The 20,924-nt window shown below is 50.1% G+C and overlaps 1 protein-coding gene across 1 annotated transcript in view; it reads left to right on the top strand.

Moving 5' to 3' along the window:
* LOC134048159 (hydrocephalus-inducing protein homolog) overlaps nt 1-15,022 on the top strand; it is a 76,158-nt gene extending 61,136 nt beyond the window's left edge. The window contains exons 48-68 of the mRNA XM_062499759.1: nt 77-196; nt 1,469-1,628; nt 1,734-1,906; nt 2,062-2,260; nt 2,918-3,017; nt 3,604-3,703; nt 4,197-4,365; nt 4,650-4,888; nt 5,213-5,273; nt 5,899-6,103; nt 6,479-6,711; nt 7,270-7,421; nt 8,354-8,546; nt 9,102-9,210; nt 9,797-10,051; nt 10,397-10,539; nt 10,889-11,110; nt 12,270-12,439; nt 12,949-13,049; nt 13,920-14,052; nt 14,860-15,022. Coding sequence (XP_062355743.1) covers nt 77-196; nt 1,469-1,628; nt 1,734-1,906; nt 2,062-2,260; nt 2,918-3,017; nt 3,604-3,703; nt 4,197-4,365; nt 4,650-4,888; nt 5,213-5,273; nt 5,899-6,103; nt 6,479-6,711; nt 7,270-7,421; nt 8,354-8,546; nt 9,102-9,210; nt 9,797-10,051; nt 10,397-10,539; nt 10,889-11,110; nt 12,270-12,439; nt 12,949-13,049; nt 13,920-14,052; nt 14,860-15,022 — 3,400 coding nt within the window. The remainder of the gene's footprint in view (nt 1-76; nt 197-1,468; nt 1,629-1,733; nt 1,907-2,061; nt 2,261-2,917; nt 3,018-3,603; nt 3,704-4,196; nt 4,366-4,649; nt 4,889-5,212; nt 5,274-5,898; nt 6,104-6,478; nt 6,712-7,269; nt 7,422-8,353; nt 8,547-9,101; nt 9,211-9,796; nt 10,052-10,396; nt 10,540-10,888; nt 11,111-12,269; nt 12,440-12,948; nt 13,050-13,919; nt 14,053-14,859) is intronic.
* The last annotated feature ends 5,902 nt before the right edge of the window (nt 15,023-20,924 follow it).

Genomic DNA, 20,924 nt, shown 5'->3' with positions numbered 1-20,924 from the left:
AAGGGTTATGGCTTTCTGACTACATTTCCTACTTGGAGCATCTCATAGTTCCTTCTTCCCCACTTTCTCTGCCCAGGCTGGTGTTTCCACAGTGGAGGGAGACCATGGAGGCAGATGAAATCATCTTCAAGGAATATGTTGAGAGCACAAAGCAATTCCACTTTGGACCTCTGCTGTGTGGGAAATCAAGAGAGTGGTATGTGCTCCCTGCTGGGCCTTGTTCTTTCCTGGACATGCTTGGAGAGACATGCTGTCCTGCTGGCACAATCCAGGGCAGTCCCCAGCAGAGTCCTGGGAGACACATGGGATTGAAGGACCACAGATGTGTGAACTTGAGCAGATAAGAGGCAAATGGGCCTTGGAGGAGCTGCTCTGCCTACCCGGTGGGTGTCTTGGTGGCCACCTTGGTGGCCAGAGCCGCATGCTGCTTCCAGACCAAAGGAGACTTGGGGGGCAACTTCTGTCCCCCTCCACATCTCAGCTTCACCCTGTAGGGAATGAACTGTATGGTGGTTTTAGAGGTGCTTTGAGCTCTGCAGGTAGCCTGATTGAGCAATTCTTCTGTAGATGGTTTTGTGAACCTTTCATTAATCTGTAATTAATAATAAGATTTATGGTTCACCTGCCAATGGGTGTCAGGGGGAATGTACAGCATCATGTACATTTTCCTGTGATGACATTGCATCCTCACTGCTAGGTAAAGTCTGCCTAAACACGCTGTCATTGAAGCTATTGTGTATTTCTACTTTTACTGTCACTTTTTTTTTTAAATACTATTTAACATTAAATTCTTGTCTCCATGGGAGATCTGGAGGGCTAGGTCTATTTTGCCAATGTAAGGAAATGAAATCAAAATAGTTTAAACAACCAGACAATCTTTAGCCAGGCTGATGGATAATCTGGGATTTCTCTTTGCCTCTTTAACCCTTTCACTCCAAAGTCATTTCCACACCTGAGAGAAGGGTCCTTGTTATCTATTTGCATTCCTCTTGGGAATTGATGCTTTAAATTTCCTTCTCAGATGTTGAGCTAACGCATGAAATCCAAAGGATTTTTATGACTTTTATGAAAGAGATTAACTAAACTTTTTTCCAAAAGAGAAGAGTTTAAAGAAAGAGTTTTCTTTCTTTGTACTCAGCAGGGAAGGCACCCCAAGAAGGGGAAAGAACCCATGTGCCTGGTGTACTGTTGCTTTTCTAGGCACCCTTGAATTTACATTGTATTAAAAACTCTTGAAGTGGCCTGAGCATCATCAGGCTTCTGGGGTGGAGGCACCAAGTCCAGGGGAAGGCATCAAAGTAAGGCAAGGATGAGCACACGTCCATGCCCCTGACTGGGATCCATTTCCCTCACTTGTTTGTTAGAACTGGGTCTTCCAGCACCGCTTCTTTGGGTGCACATGGAGCTCTCCTCGACGTGTGGCAAAGGCAACAGTCTCCTCTGCAGCCTTTTCCCCTTTTGTGGACAGGTACAAGGCCCGGAACTGTCCCGGCAACTCAGAGAATATAACCATCCTCAACAACTCCCCTGTGGATGCAGAGGTCCAGTTCTCCTTTGAGAATGATGGGAAAGCAGTGACATTCCTTTTGGACCCTCCCAGCATGACACTCAAACCAAAGGAGAAGCAGGTAGGAGGAGGGCAGGTAGAGCTGGCACTGTACAAGTGCCCAGGAGCTGCTCCTCCTGCTCACACACAGTGCTCTTTCTATTTCTTTCTGTGGGGCCGGGTCTAGGAGCTGACCATTTGGGCATACCCCACTTCCCCTGGCTTCCTGGAAGACAAACTCATCTGCTGCATTGAGAAGAACCCAGACCCAGTGGTTTTCAGCCTGTGCTGCCATGGGGTGCACGTGATGCTGGAGGTCAGCCCCCTGGAGCTGTCTTTTGACAAGCTGCTTCTGCACAGGTCAGTCCTCCCACAAGCACTCCAGGACTTGTGACAAAGAGAAAATGTTTGACCTGGTTTCCAGGGCATGGATGGAGCTGCTGCAAGTTGCATTCAGTGGTGAGGCTGGTGTGACCGTCCAGCAGCTGATGCCAAGTGCCTTCCTGTCTCTGCAGGACTGACAGCAGGACCTTGGTCCTGAAAAACAACACCCTACTGCCCATGGCCTGGCAGCTCACTGGGCTGGATGACCTTGTTGAGGCCTTCTCCTTGTCACAAGATAACGGCATCATTGATCCCCACTCAGAGTTTGATGTGACCCTGAATTTCAAGGCCGAGCAGATTGGCAGCATTGAGAAGACCCTGCGACTAGAGGTGAGAGGGACTGGGCCCTGCCCTGCAGCTGTGTGCTCTTAGGGGTGGACTCAGGAAGAGCTGCACCTGACAGATTCAAGGGTGCTGTGACCCCAACCTCTGCCTCTACACTGCGTTTGCCAGGACGTGCAGTGCATCCACATCCCCCCAGATAACCAGACACTGCATCCTGAGCCTGTACCACAACCACTTTGTCCCTGTGAGTGGTTGAAGGCTGTTGTTTGGTTGTACAGACTGCAGTGTTATCTCTACATTCCTCTTGGACTTTGTCGGAAGCTCTTGCATAGTGCAACAAACACTCCCGCTGGGATTTTGTTCCCTGTGGTTTAGGGGCTGCGTTTCAGAGAGGGTGCTAGGTGATTGGAGAGGCATGTCAATGCCATCTGCTCTGAGACACCTCACAGTTCTTGTGGTTGTTCTTACATCCCTGTGCCTCTCAAGGATGCTTTGGCAGCAGCATTCCCTGCTGTAGGAGCACAGAGTGATAGGGCTTTTTTCTGCAGCAGAATCCCACTGCAGCAGGTGAACAAAGCATGGGAGTCCACCAACATTTGTGAAGCCAAGGAGGCCACAGAGGAAGCTGCCAGCAGAGACAAGGACTTACAGGCTGTCTACTAAAAGAATCATCTGAACAATGTTTGTTTCTTGCTGCTTCAGGTTTCAGATACAGGAAACATCCTGGGGATTGTTCAGGCTGAAGACATTGAGATCTCTGCAGAGGTCTGTGATGTTTCTCTGAGTATCGACATGCCTGAAGGTCAGTGGATGCCTCCCAAAGAAAGCAGTCCAGGTGCACTGCACTGCCTTGGGAGGTGGGAGACCAAAGCACTTGGGATGGGATGGGATGGGATGGGATGGGATGGGATGGGATGGGATGGGATGGGATGGGATGGGATGGGATGGGATGGGATGGATACATAAAGCACATACCCTGCAAGCTGTGTGTAATAAAACCTCATCAGGGCACTGACAGCCTTAAGTCTCTCCCCTCTGACCTTTGAAGTGTACAGCTTCACGTGCAGATTGGATTTGGGGGCTTTGAAACCACAGAGATGTGAACAGGCAGTTGGCAACTGCCACAGGCTCAGCACAGCATATAAAGTAATTGGATTTGTGCTTGGAAGTGAGGAAATGGAAGCCAAGCTCCTAAGGCTTAGCTACTAAGCTTGCAGATATTTTGAGTAAGAAGAGAACGGGCAGACAAGTAGCTGGAAAACACTTTCAAGAACAGAAACTTGCTGAAAAGGGTTTTGTGCCAAGACCTCCATGTAGCTTGTGACCTGGTGTATTCTGCAGCAGCTCACAAATACCGTGTTTGACCTTGTTCTGCGGGTTTTCTGCAGGTCCAGATGGAAGCTTGGAATTTGGAACCATTCATGTCCTGGAAAATGTGAAGAAAGTCCTGAGTCTAAAGAACAAAGGGATACACAACATTGAGTACCGGTGAGTCCAGCTACCTGGTAGTGAACATTTCCTGGGGTTGCCAGGCCTGCCTTCTGCCTCTGTCAATGGCTAGAACGTGTTTCAATGCTGGCTACCTCTTGATAAATACAAAACCTGGGCTCTCTAATCTCAACTATTTTACCAAAGAACCCAGCCATAAACCAGCAGTTTTCCACAGCCCAAGAGGAACCCAAAAGAGAGTTCCCGAAATGTCAGCCACTGAAATGCTGAGATTCATTGCCTTTCTTTGATGGTCACCTCCTTTCTCTTTCTGAAACTCTGTAAAGAAGTGAATGAAAAATTTTGGTGTCAAGGGTTCTTGCAGTAACCTCGTGATTGCCTGCACTCTCTGACAAGATCCAGGATTCCCTGAGCAGAGTTGGACTCTCCCTTTTCTTTTTTTTCCCTAATCCTATACAAAGTCCTGGCTGTGCTGGTGGGATGTATACTTTTAACTGCAGAGATCTCCATTCCTTCCCTTTCTCCCCTTCAGTTTTGTGCTGAAGAATGCAGGTCCCAGGATGCAAGATTTGGCATCCCACTTCACTATTGAGCCTCAGTCGGGCATGCTGATTGCCTCCCAGCCTGGTGTGAATGTTGAGATGCTCTTCCACCCCACAAGGGAAATGGTCGTCAAGAACAAACCCATCCTGTACTGCCAGGTGAGCCCCCTGGGCCAGGCTCTGTTATCACACGGTGTTTTGGGAGCATCAACAGGATAGGTATCTAAAGGAAGGAAGGCTTTAACTGGAGAATCCTCTTTCCTACATACACAAAGTCTTTCAAAACCATTGGGAGGCTTCCTAAGTGGAGGTGAGAATCTGACTCTGGAGGAGGTGCTTAAACAGGGAGGGTAAATTGATGGAGGCCTGGGGTGGAGGCTGGCGACTGGGGTAGAGCAAGCTGGCCTCTTGGCTTTGTTTACCACCCCTTCCTGTGCACACAGGTGATAGATGCCAGCTCAGGGGAAGGAAGCCAGACTGTTGCCACCATCCCAGTGAGGGTGTCGGCAAAAGCTGTGTACAGCAAGTACAGTATTGAGCCTGCCTCACCCATCAACTTTGGGGCCATGCTCAAGGGCACCAAGAAGACCCAGACTGTCGTGCTGGAGAACAGAGGCATGCTCAACTTCAAATTCCACATCCTCCAAGCACCCGAGGATGCATCTGCATTGGAAAGCAAAAGGTATGAGAAGCCCTGCACCACCCTTCCTGTCTGAGGAGGCACCACCCCATGGCTGGTATGTGGCAGGCAGCCAGGAGACCTGGGCTATCATCCATCTGCATCCCTAGCTTGGGGAGAGGGAGCAAAACATCACCTTGGTATCCCCATGTGTACTATGAAGCTGGTGGTAGAGCTGCTCTCTGCAGCACTGGGTGCTGCAGGCTGCTCTCTGGGAGCCATCAGCAGCAGGAAGGCTTTCCTCTGTGGGGAGGAAAGCCAGCTTTGACCTCAGAGAAAGGCAGGGGAGCTCAGCATGACAGACACCTCTCCTTTCTCCTTCCTCAGCTCAAAGCAAGAGGAATCCGCTCCACCAGCGACAAAGCTGAAATCAAGCTCCTTGACACAGGTGGGTGACTCCTGCTCCCCAGCAGTGCTGCTGCAGGGGATGTGAGAACATGCTGCTGTGCCCAGGCTGGGGGCTGATCACCACAGGGTGGGATGTAGTCTTCAGGATGGAGTCCAGGATGTGCTCAGTCCCACTGACAGTCCTGTACTCTGGCTCAGACCTGGAGCTGTGGGGTCAGCAGAGGGGAGCAGGTCCTGTGTTTGACAGCTGCTAGCCAGCATAGGTGTGTGAACACCACAGAAGCAAAAACATCCCCCACTAAAATCCCAGTCCACAGAGCTCAGAACACATTGCTTTTTCTTCTTCCCAGTCCCTTACCTCTCTCCCATCATTTCTCACAGCCATTTCTACTGTCCTGTGTTACCTCTGGAGGTTGAAGGATCACAGCTACCACCTTCATTCTTTACACACAAACTCCTTTCTCTCTGTCACTTGTGACAGGCTTGCAGCTCCTCTTGGCTGGTTGGTCTCAGCCTGGAGCTGCCTTTGGGCCATGGATTCATCCTTCCCTGCCCTGGGACTGGGTACTTGGCCCCAGCTGGAGGCCAAGGCAGGACATACTCTTTGTTGGGGTGCTCAGGGCACAGCTATTAGCCATCAGCCTCTCTTGGAACTTTTTCTGCAGGGTTACCTCAGTCTTGGCATGTTCACGGTGTCCCCCTGCTCCGGCTCTGTCGCTCCGTGGGGCCAGCAGAAGATCACAGTGGAATGCCTCGCAGGGCAGGAGGGGACATGTGAGGAGCAGCTCTACATTGACATCATGGGCAGAGACCCCAAGGACAATCCCGTGGGCATTCCCTTTACCCTGATTGCCGAATCCTGCCTCCCAGGTACATCCTGTCCATAGGTTCCCTTGGTCACACCTGCTGCTGATCAGCACCTCAACTTGCTGCTAGGATAGAGAGGCACACTAGCCCTGGTGTCCCACCTTAAAATCCTTGAAGAGGTTCCAGCCCTCTTCAAGTCCACCAGTGGACTCATCCCTCCCAGGCTGAGAGGGATGCACGGAAGGATAAAAGGAAAGCAATGCTCTCTAAGACTGAGGATGACTGAGCTCCATCCTCACAGCCAGCTCCCCCACCCAAGCTTGGGTTTAGCAGTCACATCGGCAGAAGGGGCTCATCAAGCCTTCTGAGAGGCCAGCAGGGTGCAGATAAATTCATCAGGGAGGCTTTTCCACGCTCATTCCTCTTGTCTGTCCACAGCACTTGTTGAGGATGTCACGTTAACCTTCGAGGAGTACCCGATCTGCAGCAGCACCAACCTCAGCTGCAAGCTGCGGTCAGTCAAAGGCACGGGTCTGTTTGTCAGAGAAGAGAACAAATTTGTCTTCACCAAGGTTCTGGTTGGGCAAGAGGCTGAAGCTCATTTCAGTGTCTACAATACAAGTGGTCTGCCATGTGACGTGGTCCTCTCCAACAAACCCCTGCCTGGAAAGGTAAGATCAAGAGGCCAAGGTGATGGCTGCCCTCTAAAGCCCTTGTGAGAGTTTGTTTTGTTCTCCAGATGGATTGCTTCCTGTGGCCCAGACTAGTCTAGCTTAGTGCAGGTTAAACTGCAAGGGAGAGCAGCAGAGCCAGGGAACAGCTGTGTTGAATTTTGCATGTCCCAAGCAAGGTTTTGGCTCACACCTCTGGGTCTTCAGTGGGAAGCACACTCAGAGAGGGGCTGTTATGAACTGACATGCCAGGGCTCAAAGCAGAGCATTTCCTCGGGCTCCCTGGCCTTTCCTTCTATTTGAAGGCCAGTTCTAGGTTATTTGCAGGGTTTTTCCATGCAGCGCCCACCTTCCGTATATGCTGGGGCAGCTGCCAGCACTCAAAACACACAATGCTTTAGCACGAGGTCAGCATTCCCTGGGAGAGAGGGAGCCTGCCTCGGGAAGCAGGAAGGATGACACACTGTCTGGGGCTGTTCTCAGTAATGCATTTATGAATAAAACTGTGTCATGTTGAAAGGTGCTTTCTCCTAACTTTTCTCTCTGGGTTTCCCCAAGGAAAAAAGCCCTATCAATAACATTTTCAAGTTGTATCCTGACATGATGTCCATTCCTGGCTCATCCAATGCCGTTGCTACGGTGACCTTCACCCCACCAGAGAAGCAGAACTACAGCTGTACTTTCAAGGCTTCCCTTGTCATCCCAAAAAGGTAAATTGCCAGTGGAATACTGGGGGTGGCCTCACTGAAAACTGCCTCTCCACTGGGAAGGCACAGATCTCTTGTTAGCTCTAATGCTTTCAGTAGCCTTAGGCAGAGTACTTGGCATGAGTTGATCTGGGAGGCAGTAGCTGTTAGAAAGAGCAGAAAAATGAGGCTGATGGTTTAGCCTGGAGGAGGAACTATGAAGACACAGAAATATTAGGTAGCCAACTGGAAGTTACTGAGATGTGCTGCAGCTGAGCTGTGGGTTTCCAAGGACAAAGGCTGAGATGAACAGTTTGGTGCCAGCAAGTCAGCAGTCAAAATTTCCTCTTAGATTCTGTAAAATTAAGTGATCCTCTGTGGTTCCCTGGCATTCATTAAGCGGTTTTATGTTAGTGATTGGAGCTGGTTTGAAAGAGGAGCCCAGTTCCTCTGCCCTGGGACCTCTCTAGTGGGGCTTTGACCTGTTCTTCCTCAAGCCTTTAGTGGCTGAATTGGAACAAGAGAAGTCTCATTCCTAATACAAAATTGCTATTTTACTGTTCTTGGAAATTATCTTTATTGATGGTGATGATTTACTTTTGCCTCCTTGCTTTTATATTGCTTTCCTGCTGTGCTTTTGCTTGTTGCAGATGTCTCATCTCCCTGCAGCCAGGGGATTTGCCATATCTCATCTAGTGCCTCATTATTTACCTGCTGTACTGCATGATTCAATTAAGTGAAATTATTAACTGTTATTGTGGAAGGCTCTGGTTCTTTGGAGCAGATTCCTCTTGTGAATGGCCCTGCGTGGATTGGGAAGAGGCTGGTGGGGGGCTGTGTTGTGGGGTACAGGGGCACCAGGCAGGGAAAACATTGTGGGTGGCGCTTGCTGCTTCACTTGCCCAGAGAGAAATGGGTTAGTGCCAGCTGAAATTGTTTCTGTGCCTCTCCTGCAGCTCTGTGCAAATTAAGCCCCAAACCCTGACCTTCACCATCAGTGGGAAGGGGCATGAGCCACAGGTGACAGTCGTGTGCCCAAGTGCTCGCAGCAAGAGGGGAAATGCTGTGCTGCGCTTCAAGAGACTCCGGGTGGGGGATTCAGAGATGCTTCCCCTGGTCATCCATAACAATGGCATCGTACCTGTCAAGGTGAGAACCTGCACAAGGAATGGCTTGGTTTGGGAACACATGCCTGTGGCACAGGGGGAGGGTCCCAGAAAACATGGCACACCTAAGAAGAGGTGTGAGAAATTAATTTTAAGCAAGTGACTGACATCCAAGAAGGGAGTTCTTGGGAATTTTCCATCCAGTCTTTCTTCTTTAAGTTAAACACAGGTGGAGTGGTGATGGAGTATTTTCCCCCCTGTCTCTCGTCACCTTTTGTTCTCACGGTGATGTGTGATTTCCCAGTTCCATTAGATTGCATTTGATTCTAGTTTACTACATTTCAAGCAAACTTAGTTGTGGTTTAAATACAATCTGCTCATTACTTTCTGTCCCGTTTGGTTCTGTGTTAGTGGTATCCAGATGTCTCTGAAGACCCTTTTTTTCCTGGCTGGTTTGACTTAACCTATTGTGCTAAGGGCTGTTTGCAGTGGGAGAGGTGCTGGGTTCCCCTGCGGGACCAGCAGCACTGCGGTGTCAGTCCCTGTGCCATCCTGTACTCACACCAGTATCACTGTGCTCTCTGTTCCCTTTTCTCAGTTTATGTTACACCTGGAGGATGAGCACGGAGCGTTCTTCTTGAAAGGCAGGGGCTCCACACTCGAGAGATTCTACACTGAAGATGTGGAAGAGGACTGCGTTGGAAATGGTAAATTTATTAACCATGAAGCGTGATCATGCACAGAGGGAAAACGTGTGCCCTGCTCTTGGCTTCTCTGAGCAGCAGCCAGATGTTAGACACAGTTTCTTTCCTTGGGCTCTCTGTCCCCCCAGCTTTTCTTGGGGACCTTTTGCAGGGTTTCCTCCTAGAAAGTTGTGAGAAGTTGTTCAGTTCTTCTAGACACGGTGGGTTGAGCTGTGGGGGACTGTCACTACCTCAGTGGACCCTCTGAGGTATTTGCTGCATTGGGAAGGTACCAGCTGGAACAGATGCAGCCCCTGAGCACACAAACAGCCAGCAGAAGCCAAAAGCACTCTCTGGCTCAGCTTTCCATATGGCTGGAACTGGCTGGAAGCAGATGGAATGACAGCTGGGCATCAACGTGAGGTTCAGCTGCTCTAAGTGCTGATGTGTCTGGAGGTGGCAGTCTCGTGAACATAGGAAGAGGGTTTGGAACCACTGGGGTAGAAGCTGTGCTTAGAGGGCAGCTGGTTTCAACCTCTTCTTCTTCATATATCCTATGGAAGTATTTCCTCTGTAGAGCTGTATCACTTTGATTTCCATTGCTGTGCAGAGAGCAAGCCCCCAGAGAAGCCTTTCTTCTTTCTGCATCATGGGCAATCGACAAATATTGATGTCATTTTCAAACCCACCTTGACTCAACATCTGGAAGGGAAGATTTGTGTGTTACTGGAAGACATCTACTCTAAGAAGACCCTAATAGAGCTGGTGGGTGAAGGCCACAAGGATGAATTCACCCTTGATGGACTAGAGGAAGACACAGATGAGAGGAGAGCTAAGCGCAGTCTGAAGAAAGACATTATTGATGGTAAGAGAGGAGAGGCTGCCTAGGTGGAGCAAGGAAGAAGAAAATATCTGATCAAGTGTGTCCTTTCTCTAGCCAGGCCTGGGCTGTCAGCCACGGGACTTGGTGGCCTGTGGCTGTGGTAGCCATGCATGCAGAGCAGCGTGTGCCATGCTGCATGTCGCTGGCTTAGGGATGTGTCAGAGTGTTTCTCTGAAAGTGGTGGGATGGGGAGAGGCCTGGGGAACTCCCTCCCACGGGGAGGAAGGCTTGGAGCAAGGAAGCATTGAACATACAGCTGTCTGTGCACGTGAAAGGGGCGGGTGGAGCTCCCTGCATACTGAGATCTCTTGCTCTCCTCCTTAACAGCTGTCAGATTGAATCACATCCAGTTTGGGGACTGTCCTGTCGGGAGGCCCTACCGCAGGACCTTCACCATCACCAACCATACCAGTACGAAGGTCATGCGCTTTGAGTGGGAGGCAGACGCCGCATTCCAGTTCTCCCCCAAGGTGAGCGTGGACTGCTCTCCCTTTCCCCATTGCTCAAGCCCTGCCCTGCTGTTCCTGGGCGCTGGCAGGGAGTCCTGACATAGCAGTGATAGCCACTTCCAGTGCCATCCATGTAGGAGATGCAGTCCCTGGCTTGGCTGGGCCAAGGCTGCCAGCCTTGCAGAAAAGGCTTCACGTTATGGGAGGTGGCACCTTCTGTTCACACTTTTGTCTATCAGAGTTCACATAAATCCACACCGAGGTGCAGATTCCTGGCACAGCACCTCCCCACATCAGTCCCTTTTGCTGTCAGTCCTGCCCTTGGCAGTGCTTCCTTCCAGTTTGGTCTTGACTGCCTGATTCTCCCTAGATGGGACACCTCCATCCTGGCTATGCCAAGGACATCACAGTCACCTTGAAATCAGATGTTCCAGCCACCTTCAGGAGGCACCCTGTGAAATGTAAGGTGATCAAGACCAACTCTGAGCTACCACAAAGGATGGTTCAGGATTGGGAGGACCGAATGTGCATTGTCACAATGGAGGATACCACCAGGAAGGACATGTCAGCCAGCTGGCCTGAGAAAGAGAAGGTAAGGAGCAAAACAGCAAAAAGCCAACCTAGCTTTTACAAAAAGACCACCCTAACACTATCACTGCTGGCTGAGCAGCTCCTGCTTCCTCTGGACATTGGGCAGCCGTGGGGTTCAGCAGCAGTGCATTCTAGGGGAGATGCACAGTGACCAGATACAATCACACAAGAGCCTTTTGACAAGAGACCTTTAGCCACACACAAACTATCAGTCTGTGCCACAAGCACAAGTGTTGCAGCCCATGTTGAATGGGAGACAACGTTATATGATTTTATCCCATTTAATGGTGTTAGAAATCTCTTCATCTCATTAGGTGCCTTTTCACCAACGAGCAGTTAAGTCTCTTGCACCATGTCTCTTCTTTTGAAGTGGAGAGAAATACACTTCTGCTGCACATACTGGTGAACTCCGAGTTTTGTCTGCATGGATACCAGAGTATGGTTGTGGTCTCTGTATTGTGTGGGATATCTCATCATGGAGTAGCCCAGGCACTGTATGACAGAATGGAGGAGTCTGGAGAAGGATCATCTCCAGAGACTCCTGCTTTTATTGTCATTATTACCAAACATACTCATCTTGGGTGAAAGTCCTGTCTGAGTTTCTGGACCATTTTAAGGCCTCTAAACCATCCTCTTTTCTATCAGCACATCTGCAGTTGGAGACTTTGCTACTGAGATCTTTCACTTCCCAAAGTGCCCACTCCCAGCTCCCAGCAGTGTGGCTGTTGCTCCACACATGACATCTGGAGAGCACTTGCTCTTAAGACAAGAAGAAAAAGGCGCTTTCTAGAGGTCTTCAGTCCTGGGGTTCTCCATCCACAGAGCTCCAGCAGGCAAACTTAATCCTAATTGTGAGACCTGCTGGATTTGTAGGGGACCAGGAAAAAAGCCAGTCCCTCTTACAAGGTTGAAGTACAGGGACTGGAATGCAGCTATAGTCTCCATGGATATATTAACAGCTGTGGTAGTGACTGCTTTGATCAACAGGTAGGAACAACTACTGTAGCGGATCAGTCCCAGTCTTGTCATCTTTCCAGGAAAGTAGAAGTGAATGGTCCTTTCTAGTCCCTCTGTGAGGCTGATCTTGGGGGCCAACAGATTCCCTTGTCAGCCTGACTTTCTGGGCTCTGCTCAGTGATTCTTCCCTCCTCTGTTTGCAGATGGTCCAGACAGCCCCAGAACCAGAACCGGCACCGGCTTACACTGTGGATGAGAGCATCCAGGAGGCCAAGGTGTACCTCAGTGCTGTTGTTGGCTACACCGAGTTCAAACGGAACCTGATAGTGGTTCAGCTCAAGGATACCTTGCCCAACCAGACAAGGAAAGACATGTGAGTGCTGGAGGCCAGCAGGGCCCTGTGAGCAGGAGCTGCCTTTGCCAGGGCTGAGCCAGTGCCCGCTTCCCCGAACTCTACCCCAGCCAAAACCAGCACAAGCCCATTTATGTGCATACAAAGCCAAGCAGGAGACGGTGGTCAGCAGAGGTTCAGTGCTGCCATATCTTTCTGCTGAGACCAGCCATGGGTTTGTTTTTACTGCATGTCACTTGTCCTCATCTGCTCAAGAATAAGTTTGCAGTCAAGCCAAGACCTAAAGTGCAGAGTAAGCCTCTTAGCTTCAATGTCCTGGGCACCGCGTTGGCCCTTTCCTCTTAAACTTCCAGACTTCGAAATACTTTTTGGGCCACCCAGGACAGCAGTCTGAGCATAGTAGAGGTGCCTGGAGAAGAAGATGGTCCTCAGCAGAAAGTGGTACCAGGTGTCCATCAGACAATGTTATTGCACTATTTGCTTTACATTTATTGGACTTGGTTTTTTTATTCCTCCTTCTTGCTTTTCAGTTTCAGGATACACAACACAGGAAATATAGCCCTGGAATACAGCTGGATGGAAGCTGCAGATAGTAAAGCAGTGAAGAAACCATACTCAACCACTCTGATGCGTAAGGGCATTTCACTTGGTGGCTGAGGGCCTGGGGAGCAGACCCTGCCACTTGACCCTGAATTGCTTTTGCATCCTTGTCCACACATTCACTTTCATCAGCATCTTCCCAAGTGCAGCTGGAGATTTTTCTCCTTGTCCCCCTCTGCCTTTCAGCCCCTTCTGTTCTTGCTCTGCCCCTTCTGCTCTGCAAAGGAGCTGAGCCAGGCTCTGGGAAGAGCCACACGCTGGGTCAGGACTGGGAAAGGGGACATCAGGTCATCTCTTTGAGAAGTCTGAGACTGGGAAAAACAATGGTGTAATGAGTGAGCTGCCCTGCAGCCACTGTCTGTGTGCAGTTCCCCACTCCAGGGCAAATGTAAAGTCACTGTCTAAAACCAACTCTTCTCATTTGGCACAGGAATGTGTGCTGCAGGCAGAGACCTTGCTCCCAGATGCTCTATTTCCTGCTGAAAGTACTCGGCTAGAGATGTTCCAAGTGCATTCCAGATCTCTTCCACTTACCTGCAGCAGAAGGCAGATTTGCTGGGAACATAGGATTGGTCTTTGAAAGGTGTTCTCTTCTTCTCTGCAGGTCAGTTCCTCTCCTCCAATCCTCTGAGCCATCACAGAAAGCTGCTGCATCCTTTCTGGTGGCAGCAGGACCATCCTTTTGAGATGCATCCTTCTGGACTGCGGCAGCTTGCCAAGCAACAGCAGGATTCTGAGCAGCAGCAGCATCAGCAGCAGCAGGATTCTGAGCAGCAGCAGCATCAGCAGCATTATTCTCAGCAGCAGCCCAAGCAGAAGGACCACTCCAAGAAGCTACAGCGCTTCAAACAAAAACACCTCTATTTGCAGTGTGTTAGTTCCTCCCTGGAAATCTGCCCAGATGACATCAAAGACCTGCCACTGTTCTACATCAACCCCTGCCACGGCATCATCCCTCCTGGCCAAAAGCAGATCTTTCACATGCTGTTCTCCCCAAAGCACGCGGGGAAGTTTAGGACCACCATACTCTTCAGGTGGGCAACGTCTACACACTTGCCCAGAACTCCCGCTTCGGATGGGTATCACTGAGTCACAGGGTGGCATGGGATGGAAAGGACCACAGTAGGTCATCTGGTCCCACTTCCCTGCTCAAGCAGGGCCATCCCAGAGCACATGACACGGGGTTGGGTCCAGAGGGCTCTGGAATAATTCCAGTGAGGGACACTCCCTCACTGTTGCCTCTCTGGGCAACCTGTCACCTGCACAGGAGAGGAGTTCTTCCTCAGGTTCAAGTGGAATTTCCTGTTCAGATTCTGCCCATTGCCTCCTGTCCTATTGCTGGCCATCACCAAGCACAGCCTGGTTCATCCCTTAAGACCCTCCCTTCAGTCCCTCTGACTGGGATGGGGAGGTGGGCTTGGAGACAGGCAGCCCCAGAGAGGCAGCAAAACACCCAGAGGAGCACAGAAAGATCATCATCTGGCCTTGCTAGGGAGACACTGCAAAAAGACACTCTATGAAACATTAAGCTCCTGGAGGGTTGCAAAATCTGTAACGAGAGATACGGGGACCAGCCAGTCCCTAGCTCTGCTTCCTTTTGGAACAAGCAAGGCCTGCTTCTCCACATGGAACCCCATGTGCTGTGGCTGGTCCCCAGGCACTTAGCTGGTCATGTTGCTGCCCTTGCACCTCTGCAGCCTCCCTGCAGCGAGTGCAGTTGTTTAATTTGCTGCTCACTGCTTGCACAGACAGAGGATGCAACACGGTGTGCAGTGCAAGGAGACAGAAAAGTGGCTGGCTGGAAATGTTCATCTGACTAATACCAGTCCCTTTCTTCCTAGGACTCATAAGCTGAAGCCGGCTCTGAAGAAGGTAGAGGTGATTGTGAAAGGCAGAGCCCAGGAGCAGGAGAGTCTTGATAAACCAAAACGCTCTGCGTTACGGCAGACAGACAAAGGCCAAGGACCCAAGAAGCAGGTGCACTGGAAACTAACACCTGAGTGACAGCGTTTGTGTTAGCTGCAGCATCCAGCAGGAGCCAGCAACATCGTGTCTTCTGCTGGCTTCTTCCACCCTTCACCAGAGACCTCTGCAGCTACCCTTGCAAGCTCCAGTGAACACCTTTATCCTATCTTTAATTACCTAAGTTAATTAACTAATTTTTAATTAAACAATTGGCAATAAATTGTTAATTGTCAGCTTGTCTTGCTTGGAAAGACAGGTGTCTGCGGGACCTCTCTGGAATGGAGAATGTGACCCCCTTCCCTCCACATTATTCTAACTTTGAAATTAAAAGGCTTTCCAGCAAAGATACGGGAAAAGGAGTAACAATTCTTTTCTAGGATGTCTAACCAGACAAACAAGCAGCAGCACTGGCAGCAACAACAAACAGAACCAGATACCCACCCACAGCCTTCGCTTGGCTGCAGGCACTTTCCCTGTGGTGTAGTTCCAGTCCCAGCCAGGCAGGGAAGGGAGGCAAATAATGAATAAAGCAATTTCTAGAGAAGTTTTAATTAAGCTACACCAAGGAATACGCTGAAGAAGTCGAGCGCTGTGTCATCAATTCTTAAACACTTATTGCTGTGAGGGAGTCTATAGAGTAGCTAAATAGTGACTGAACAGTGCTTGATTTGTTCAAAGAGAAAGAAGAAAGTGATGAGAATACACCCTAGTGAGGGAAGAGCCCTTAGACCCTTTCAAAATAGGCAAATAGATTACACTGAGTTTCCCAAACTCCAGAGATGGAAGTATCTTCTTGTAATAGCTGATCACCTCGCCCACTGGGTAGAAGGGTTTCCTACTTCAGCTGCAACTACCTCCAAAGTGGCTAAGATGCTATTAGAAGAAATAATTCCCAGACATGGGATCATTGAAAGAATGGACTAAGATAAGGGAACACATTTTACTTGTGCTGCATTAGATGTAAATTGGAAATTTCATACCCCATGGCACCCTCAATGCTCTGGATGTGTGGAGAGAATGAATGCTCTCCTTAAGAACCATATTATCAAATTAATGACTGAAACCAGATTAGCATTATTACAGCTCAGAACTGCTCCAAGAAAGGACAAAGGAGATTCTCCCTAAGAAATGTTACTTGGGTTACCTTATCTGGGAAGGGAGGAGGGGCTGAAACTAATGACTTGTATCTCAGAAACTATTTGCAGGCAATCACACTTTCTCTCACGGAATTCCAAAGGAAAGGGTTGTTACCCCAGGCATCACCTCCAGACTTTCACGTACACCAGGTAGAACCTGGAGATTTGGTTCTAATAAAATCTTGGAAAGATGATACCTCAACACCTGCATGGGAAGATCCCTTTAAGGCACTTTTAACATCTCAAAGCAATTATCAGGACTGCAGAAAAGGAGTGGTCTCACACCTCTCAAGTCAAAGGACCAGTGGAACCTCCTCCCCAAACCTGGACAGTGGTACAAGGAAGTGACCCTTGAAAGTTAATCTTCAAAAGATAATTTAATAGTAAACAGTCAAGGGTAAGATTGGACTGACCTCTGTATTTGCCACCAGCGAGACTTTTGCTCCACTGTGGGCTGAATCGCTCGGGTGTTGAGCAGTGGGAATAGAAATCATACCAGACCTTGACAAAAGAGGAATAGGAAATGATGTTCCAAGACTCTGGAAATTGCTGGGTGGAGTGTCACGGCTTCTGTGCTTCACCTCTATATCCCTACAGCGTGCTGTTCTAGTGCACAGAACTTGGGAAGCAGGTATGGATGAGGAAGGTCATTTCTGTTGCCACAGTTACAATCTGAGCTTTGCTTCATCCGAGCAGGCGCGGATGGAACTGCTGATGGGAGGCACTGCATACAAGTATATCTACAGCTCACTTTACTTGAGTTGGAGGAGAACTACGGACAGCAACGTGAACTGACAAATCAGGAACTTTTAAATAGACTGAATGTAACACCTACCTAATAAAAGACCGATCGATCTTATTTGTAATTGCATCGCAAAAGCAGTCCGTTTATGCTGGTGTCCTGGTTTGAAAGACAGGTGTTTGCCAAGGAAAGCAGAAGCCTCCCTTTGAACTGAAAAATATGATCCTTCCTTCCTTCCTGCAGATTATGATGATTTTGAAATTAAGGGAGCTCTCAGACAAAGATATGGGGGTAGGAATAACAGTTCTTTACTAGTATATCTAACAAGACAAACAAGAACAACAACAGCTATGAAATTGCCCACAAACAGGACAGTAACTCAGTCCCAGTCCCTTTCTGGCTGCAGGCACCTTTTCCCTGAGCTGCAGTTCCCGGCTCTGGGGACGGGCAGGTCCCGCAGAGCTGCAGGAGGGCTGGGGGTGATGGCAGCGCTGTCCCAGGTGGGAGAGAGAGGTGGAGAGAGAGCCCTCCGCTCACGGCGTCGGTCCCGATGCTCAGCAGAGTGCTGGATGGTGGCAGGTTACAGCGAGAAGGCAGCAGTGCAGGGTCCGACAGCAGTGAGGATGGCTCCCGCCGCTGGGAAGGCAGGAATGGGTCAGAGGCGGCGATCGTCCTTCTCGTCCAAACTCTGCTGGGGAAATGGGGCGAGCCAGAGCCTTCCGCTTCCTCTTCTGGCTGTTTGAATCTCGCAGGGTTTCCCTCTTCTCTCCCCTCCCCCTTGCCATCAGGGCCCAGCCAACAGGTATCTTAGCATGACAATGGGGAAAATTCCACAGAGGGAAAAGGGAAAGAACCAATCCCCAACAGCTGGCCAGACGGGATAATTAAATCAAGGGCTTCAGCAGAAAAGGAGAATAAAAGGAAAGGGTGGATTGTGAGGGATGAGGCGCTATTTTGCTGAAGCCAAAAGGTTATTAGGTTAAAGAATGAAAGTAGTTGATTCTATGTGTTGTTGTTTGGATTGTTTGGACTTGTTCTGTTTGGTTTGATCAGTGTTGCTGTGAACTGGGAGAGGAGTGGGGTTGAAGAAGGGACTAAAAAAGAAGTGGGATGAGAGGGGAGTGGACTGTAATTTGGCAGATGACACCAATCTGGGAGCATCTGTTGGAGGGTAGGAGGGCTCTGTGGAGGACCTGGACAGGCTGGATAGAGGGGCTGAATCCAAGAACATGAAGTTTAACAAGTCCAAGTGCTGAGTCCTGCATCACAGTAGCCTATGCCATTTACTCAAAAAATGACTTAGCTCCAGGTAGAAACTTCCTATCAGTGGCAAATCCAGCTTAATAATGGATTTGTTTACCTTCTCAAAGTGGAGCAAAGGCTCAAAGCAGTATCATGGTCATCTTAATGAAAATAGCCAGCCCTGCTTTCTGTTTAGAGTTACTGATAGCCCCTGTTCCTTTCCTGCTTCCATTAGAGAGGGAGAATTCAGAGAGTTCATCTCCCTTTAGCCTTTCAGAAGTGATAACAGACTTGCATTTCATTTTCCTGCAAATCCAACCCTGCCACAACAGGTAAAAGCTTGCGAGCCTTCCTCACCTCTTTGTCCTACTGCTACCACCCCTCCAGCCTAAAATACAACAAAAATCACCCAAACAAAAGGAAGGCTGTAAAAAAGACTTCACTCTGGAGCTAATTGCATTTCAGAAGAGTTTAATTTAATACACGTTTATGCAATTATACAATATAGGAAGCACAAGGGGTTTAAAACTGTAGGTATACAAGGGTACATCTTGACCTTTCCTGGATCTTTTACTTTTCCAACCTACAGAAGGTACACAAAAGAGTATTTATAAGGCAGCCTCCATTCATTAGATGCAAATAGCACACCTCTGTTGTCCCATCACAAGGCAAGGTGGGAAGACAAGCAACTAGATTTGCTTCAACAAACACCTGGCAAATGTTGCATATACAACAGATTACCTCTTCTCCATCAGTTACAGAAAATAACCCAGTAACATCCCTTCAAACCTCCAAAGCCATTCCCGCAGAAGTGCAGATCTGTCAATGTGTGTGTTCAGCAGCACTAGAGCACATGGCTGGCACGGTCACTAGACCAGGCAGCCTCGGTGGGACTCATCCTTTGGAATCCAGGGACCAAAGCCCAGAGGGGAGAAGTGTGGATTGTTGGCTCCCTATGGAAACCAAAGCCCACAGCAGCAGCTGAGGCCGTGAGGACGCTGCGCTGTGAGCAGGACTTGGGGGTGTCCTGGCCTATTTCAGCTCCCTCCCATCGTCCTCCCTCAGAGGAGCCGTGTGTGATTTACAGCTCATTATCAGAGCTCCACTTTGAAGTCTTAGCAAGCACTCCAGCCCGAATATAAAAAAGGAAAAGAACATATCAAAATTTTAAGATTAAATGGGGGGGGGGGGGTGGGGTGGAACAGGAAGGCACCAGTCTATAAAGATGAAACGGCAGCTGCATTCTTCTGTGGGAGGGCTGGGGACTCCCGAGGGAGAAAATGGGGCACGGCTCAGGTACCTTTGATCTGGCGGCGCGGGGGGCTCCAGGCAGACCCCGAGGAGAGGCGGGTCTGCGCTGCCGAGTGCTGCCCGCCGGGATAAGGGACAGGATCACCAGGATGAGGGACAGGATCCCCTGGCTGAGGGACAGGATCCCCGGACTGAGGGGCAGCGGCAGCCCCGCGGAGGGGATCTGAGGGCGGCGCCCGGCCCGGCCCCTCAGGATCCGCCGCAGCCGCTGCGCCGCCCGAGCGCCTCAGGGCGCGGCCACCCTCGGACTCGGGACCGCACTGAGCCTTCCCCTCAGCCCGGCGGGAAGCACTTGGAATGGGAGAAGCGTCAGGGGTGGAAGAGATCTTGAAGAGCGTCAGTTCAAGGTCAGCCCAGCACTGCCACTGCAAACCCGAAACCAATGAACCATTTCCCAGTGTCACATCCAGAGGCCTCTTGAACACCTCCAGGGACAGCAACTCCACCACCTGCCTGGCCAACCTGTTCCTAGGCCTGAACACCTGAACACTGAATTTATGTTTTCCCTAAAATCTAACCTGAATTTCCTCTCTCAGCGTGAGGCCAGTTCCTCTGGATCTCACTGCAGGCCCAGCAGAAGAGACTGGCCCCGCCTCACTGCACGCTCCTGTCAGGGAGTTGGAGAGAGCCCTGGAGCCCCTCCTGAGCCTCTGCTCCAGACTGAACAAACCCAACTCCCTCAGCTGTTCCTCGCAGCACATTTTCTCAACCCTTCATGAGCCTTGCTGCCCTTCTCTGGACACACTCCAGCCCCTCCATGTCCTTTTCCAAGTGAGGGGCCCAGAGCTGGACACAGTACTTGACGTGTGGCCTCACCAGTGCCCAGCACAGAGGGGCAGGCGCTGCCCTGCTCCTGCTGCCCACACCGGTGCTGATACAGACCAGGGGCCATTGGCCTCTTGCCCCCTTGCGCACGCTTTGGCTCACGCTGAGGCGACTGCTGACCTGCAGGATGTGGCACTTGGCCTCGTGGAACCTCACGCCTCTGTGCTTGGCCCATGGATAGAGTCTGTCCCAGTCTCGCTGCAGAGCCTTCCTGGCCTCCAGCAGATCCACACTGCTACCCAACCGGGAGCCTGCAGATCTACTGAGGCTGCTCTCAATCCCCACATCCAGATCGTCGATTAAAGTGTTAACCAGGACCAGCCCCAACACTGAGCCCTGGGGAACACATTTCAATGCAGCTCAGTTTGCATACTCTGCAGCTGGAGGCTGCAGTGCCCCCACAGCAGAAAGAGCTGCCATCCCGTGGCACTGGCCACACACACGGGTGCAGGAAAAAACCCTTTGACTAGGTGAATGCGGCTGACAGAACAGAGCTTTCAGGCACATATTCCTTTCCCCTAAAGACCCCTGAACTCAATAAATGGTATTTCACCTTCCAGCTCTTGGCTCCATTGGATCCTCAGACCATCAGAGATCCATCAGCCCCTCTCACCCTTTTGCACCTTCTCCCCTCTCAAGCTGATGAGCAGCTTTTATAAGAAAAAATGCAGTCCTGCTGCCAACA

This window comes from Cinclus cinclus, chromosome 11, assembly GCF_963662255.1.
Source record: "Cinclus cinclus chromosome 11, bCinCin1.1, whole genome shotgun sequence".
Taxonomy (NCBI): Eukaryota; Metazoa; Chordata; class Aves; order Passeriformes; family Cinclidae; genus Cinclus; species Cinclus cinclus.
Note: the sequence above shows the minus strand (reverse complement) of the source record. Positions and strands in the feature narration are given on the sequence as shown.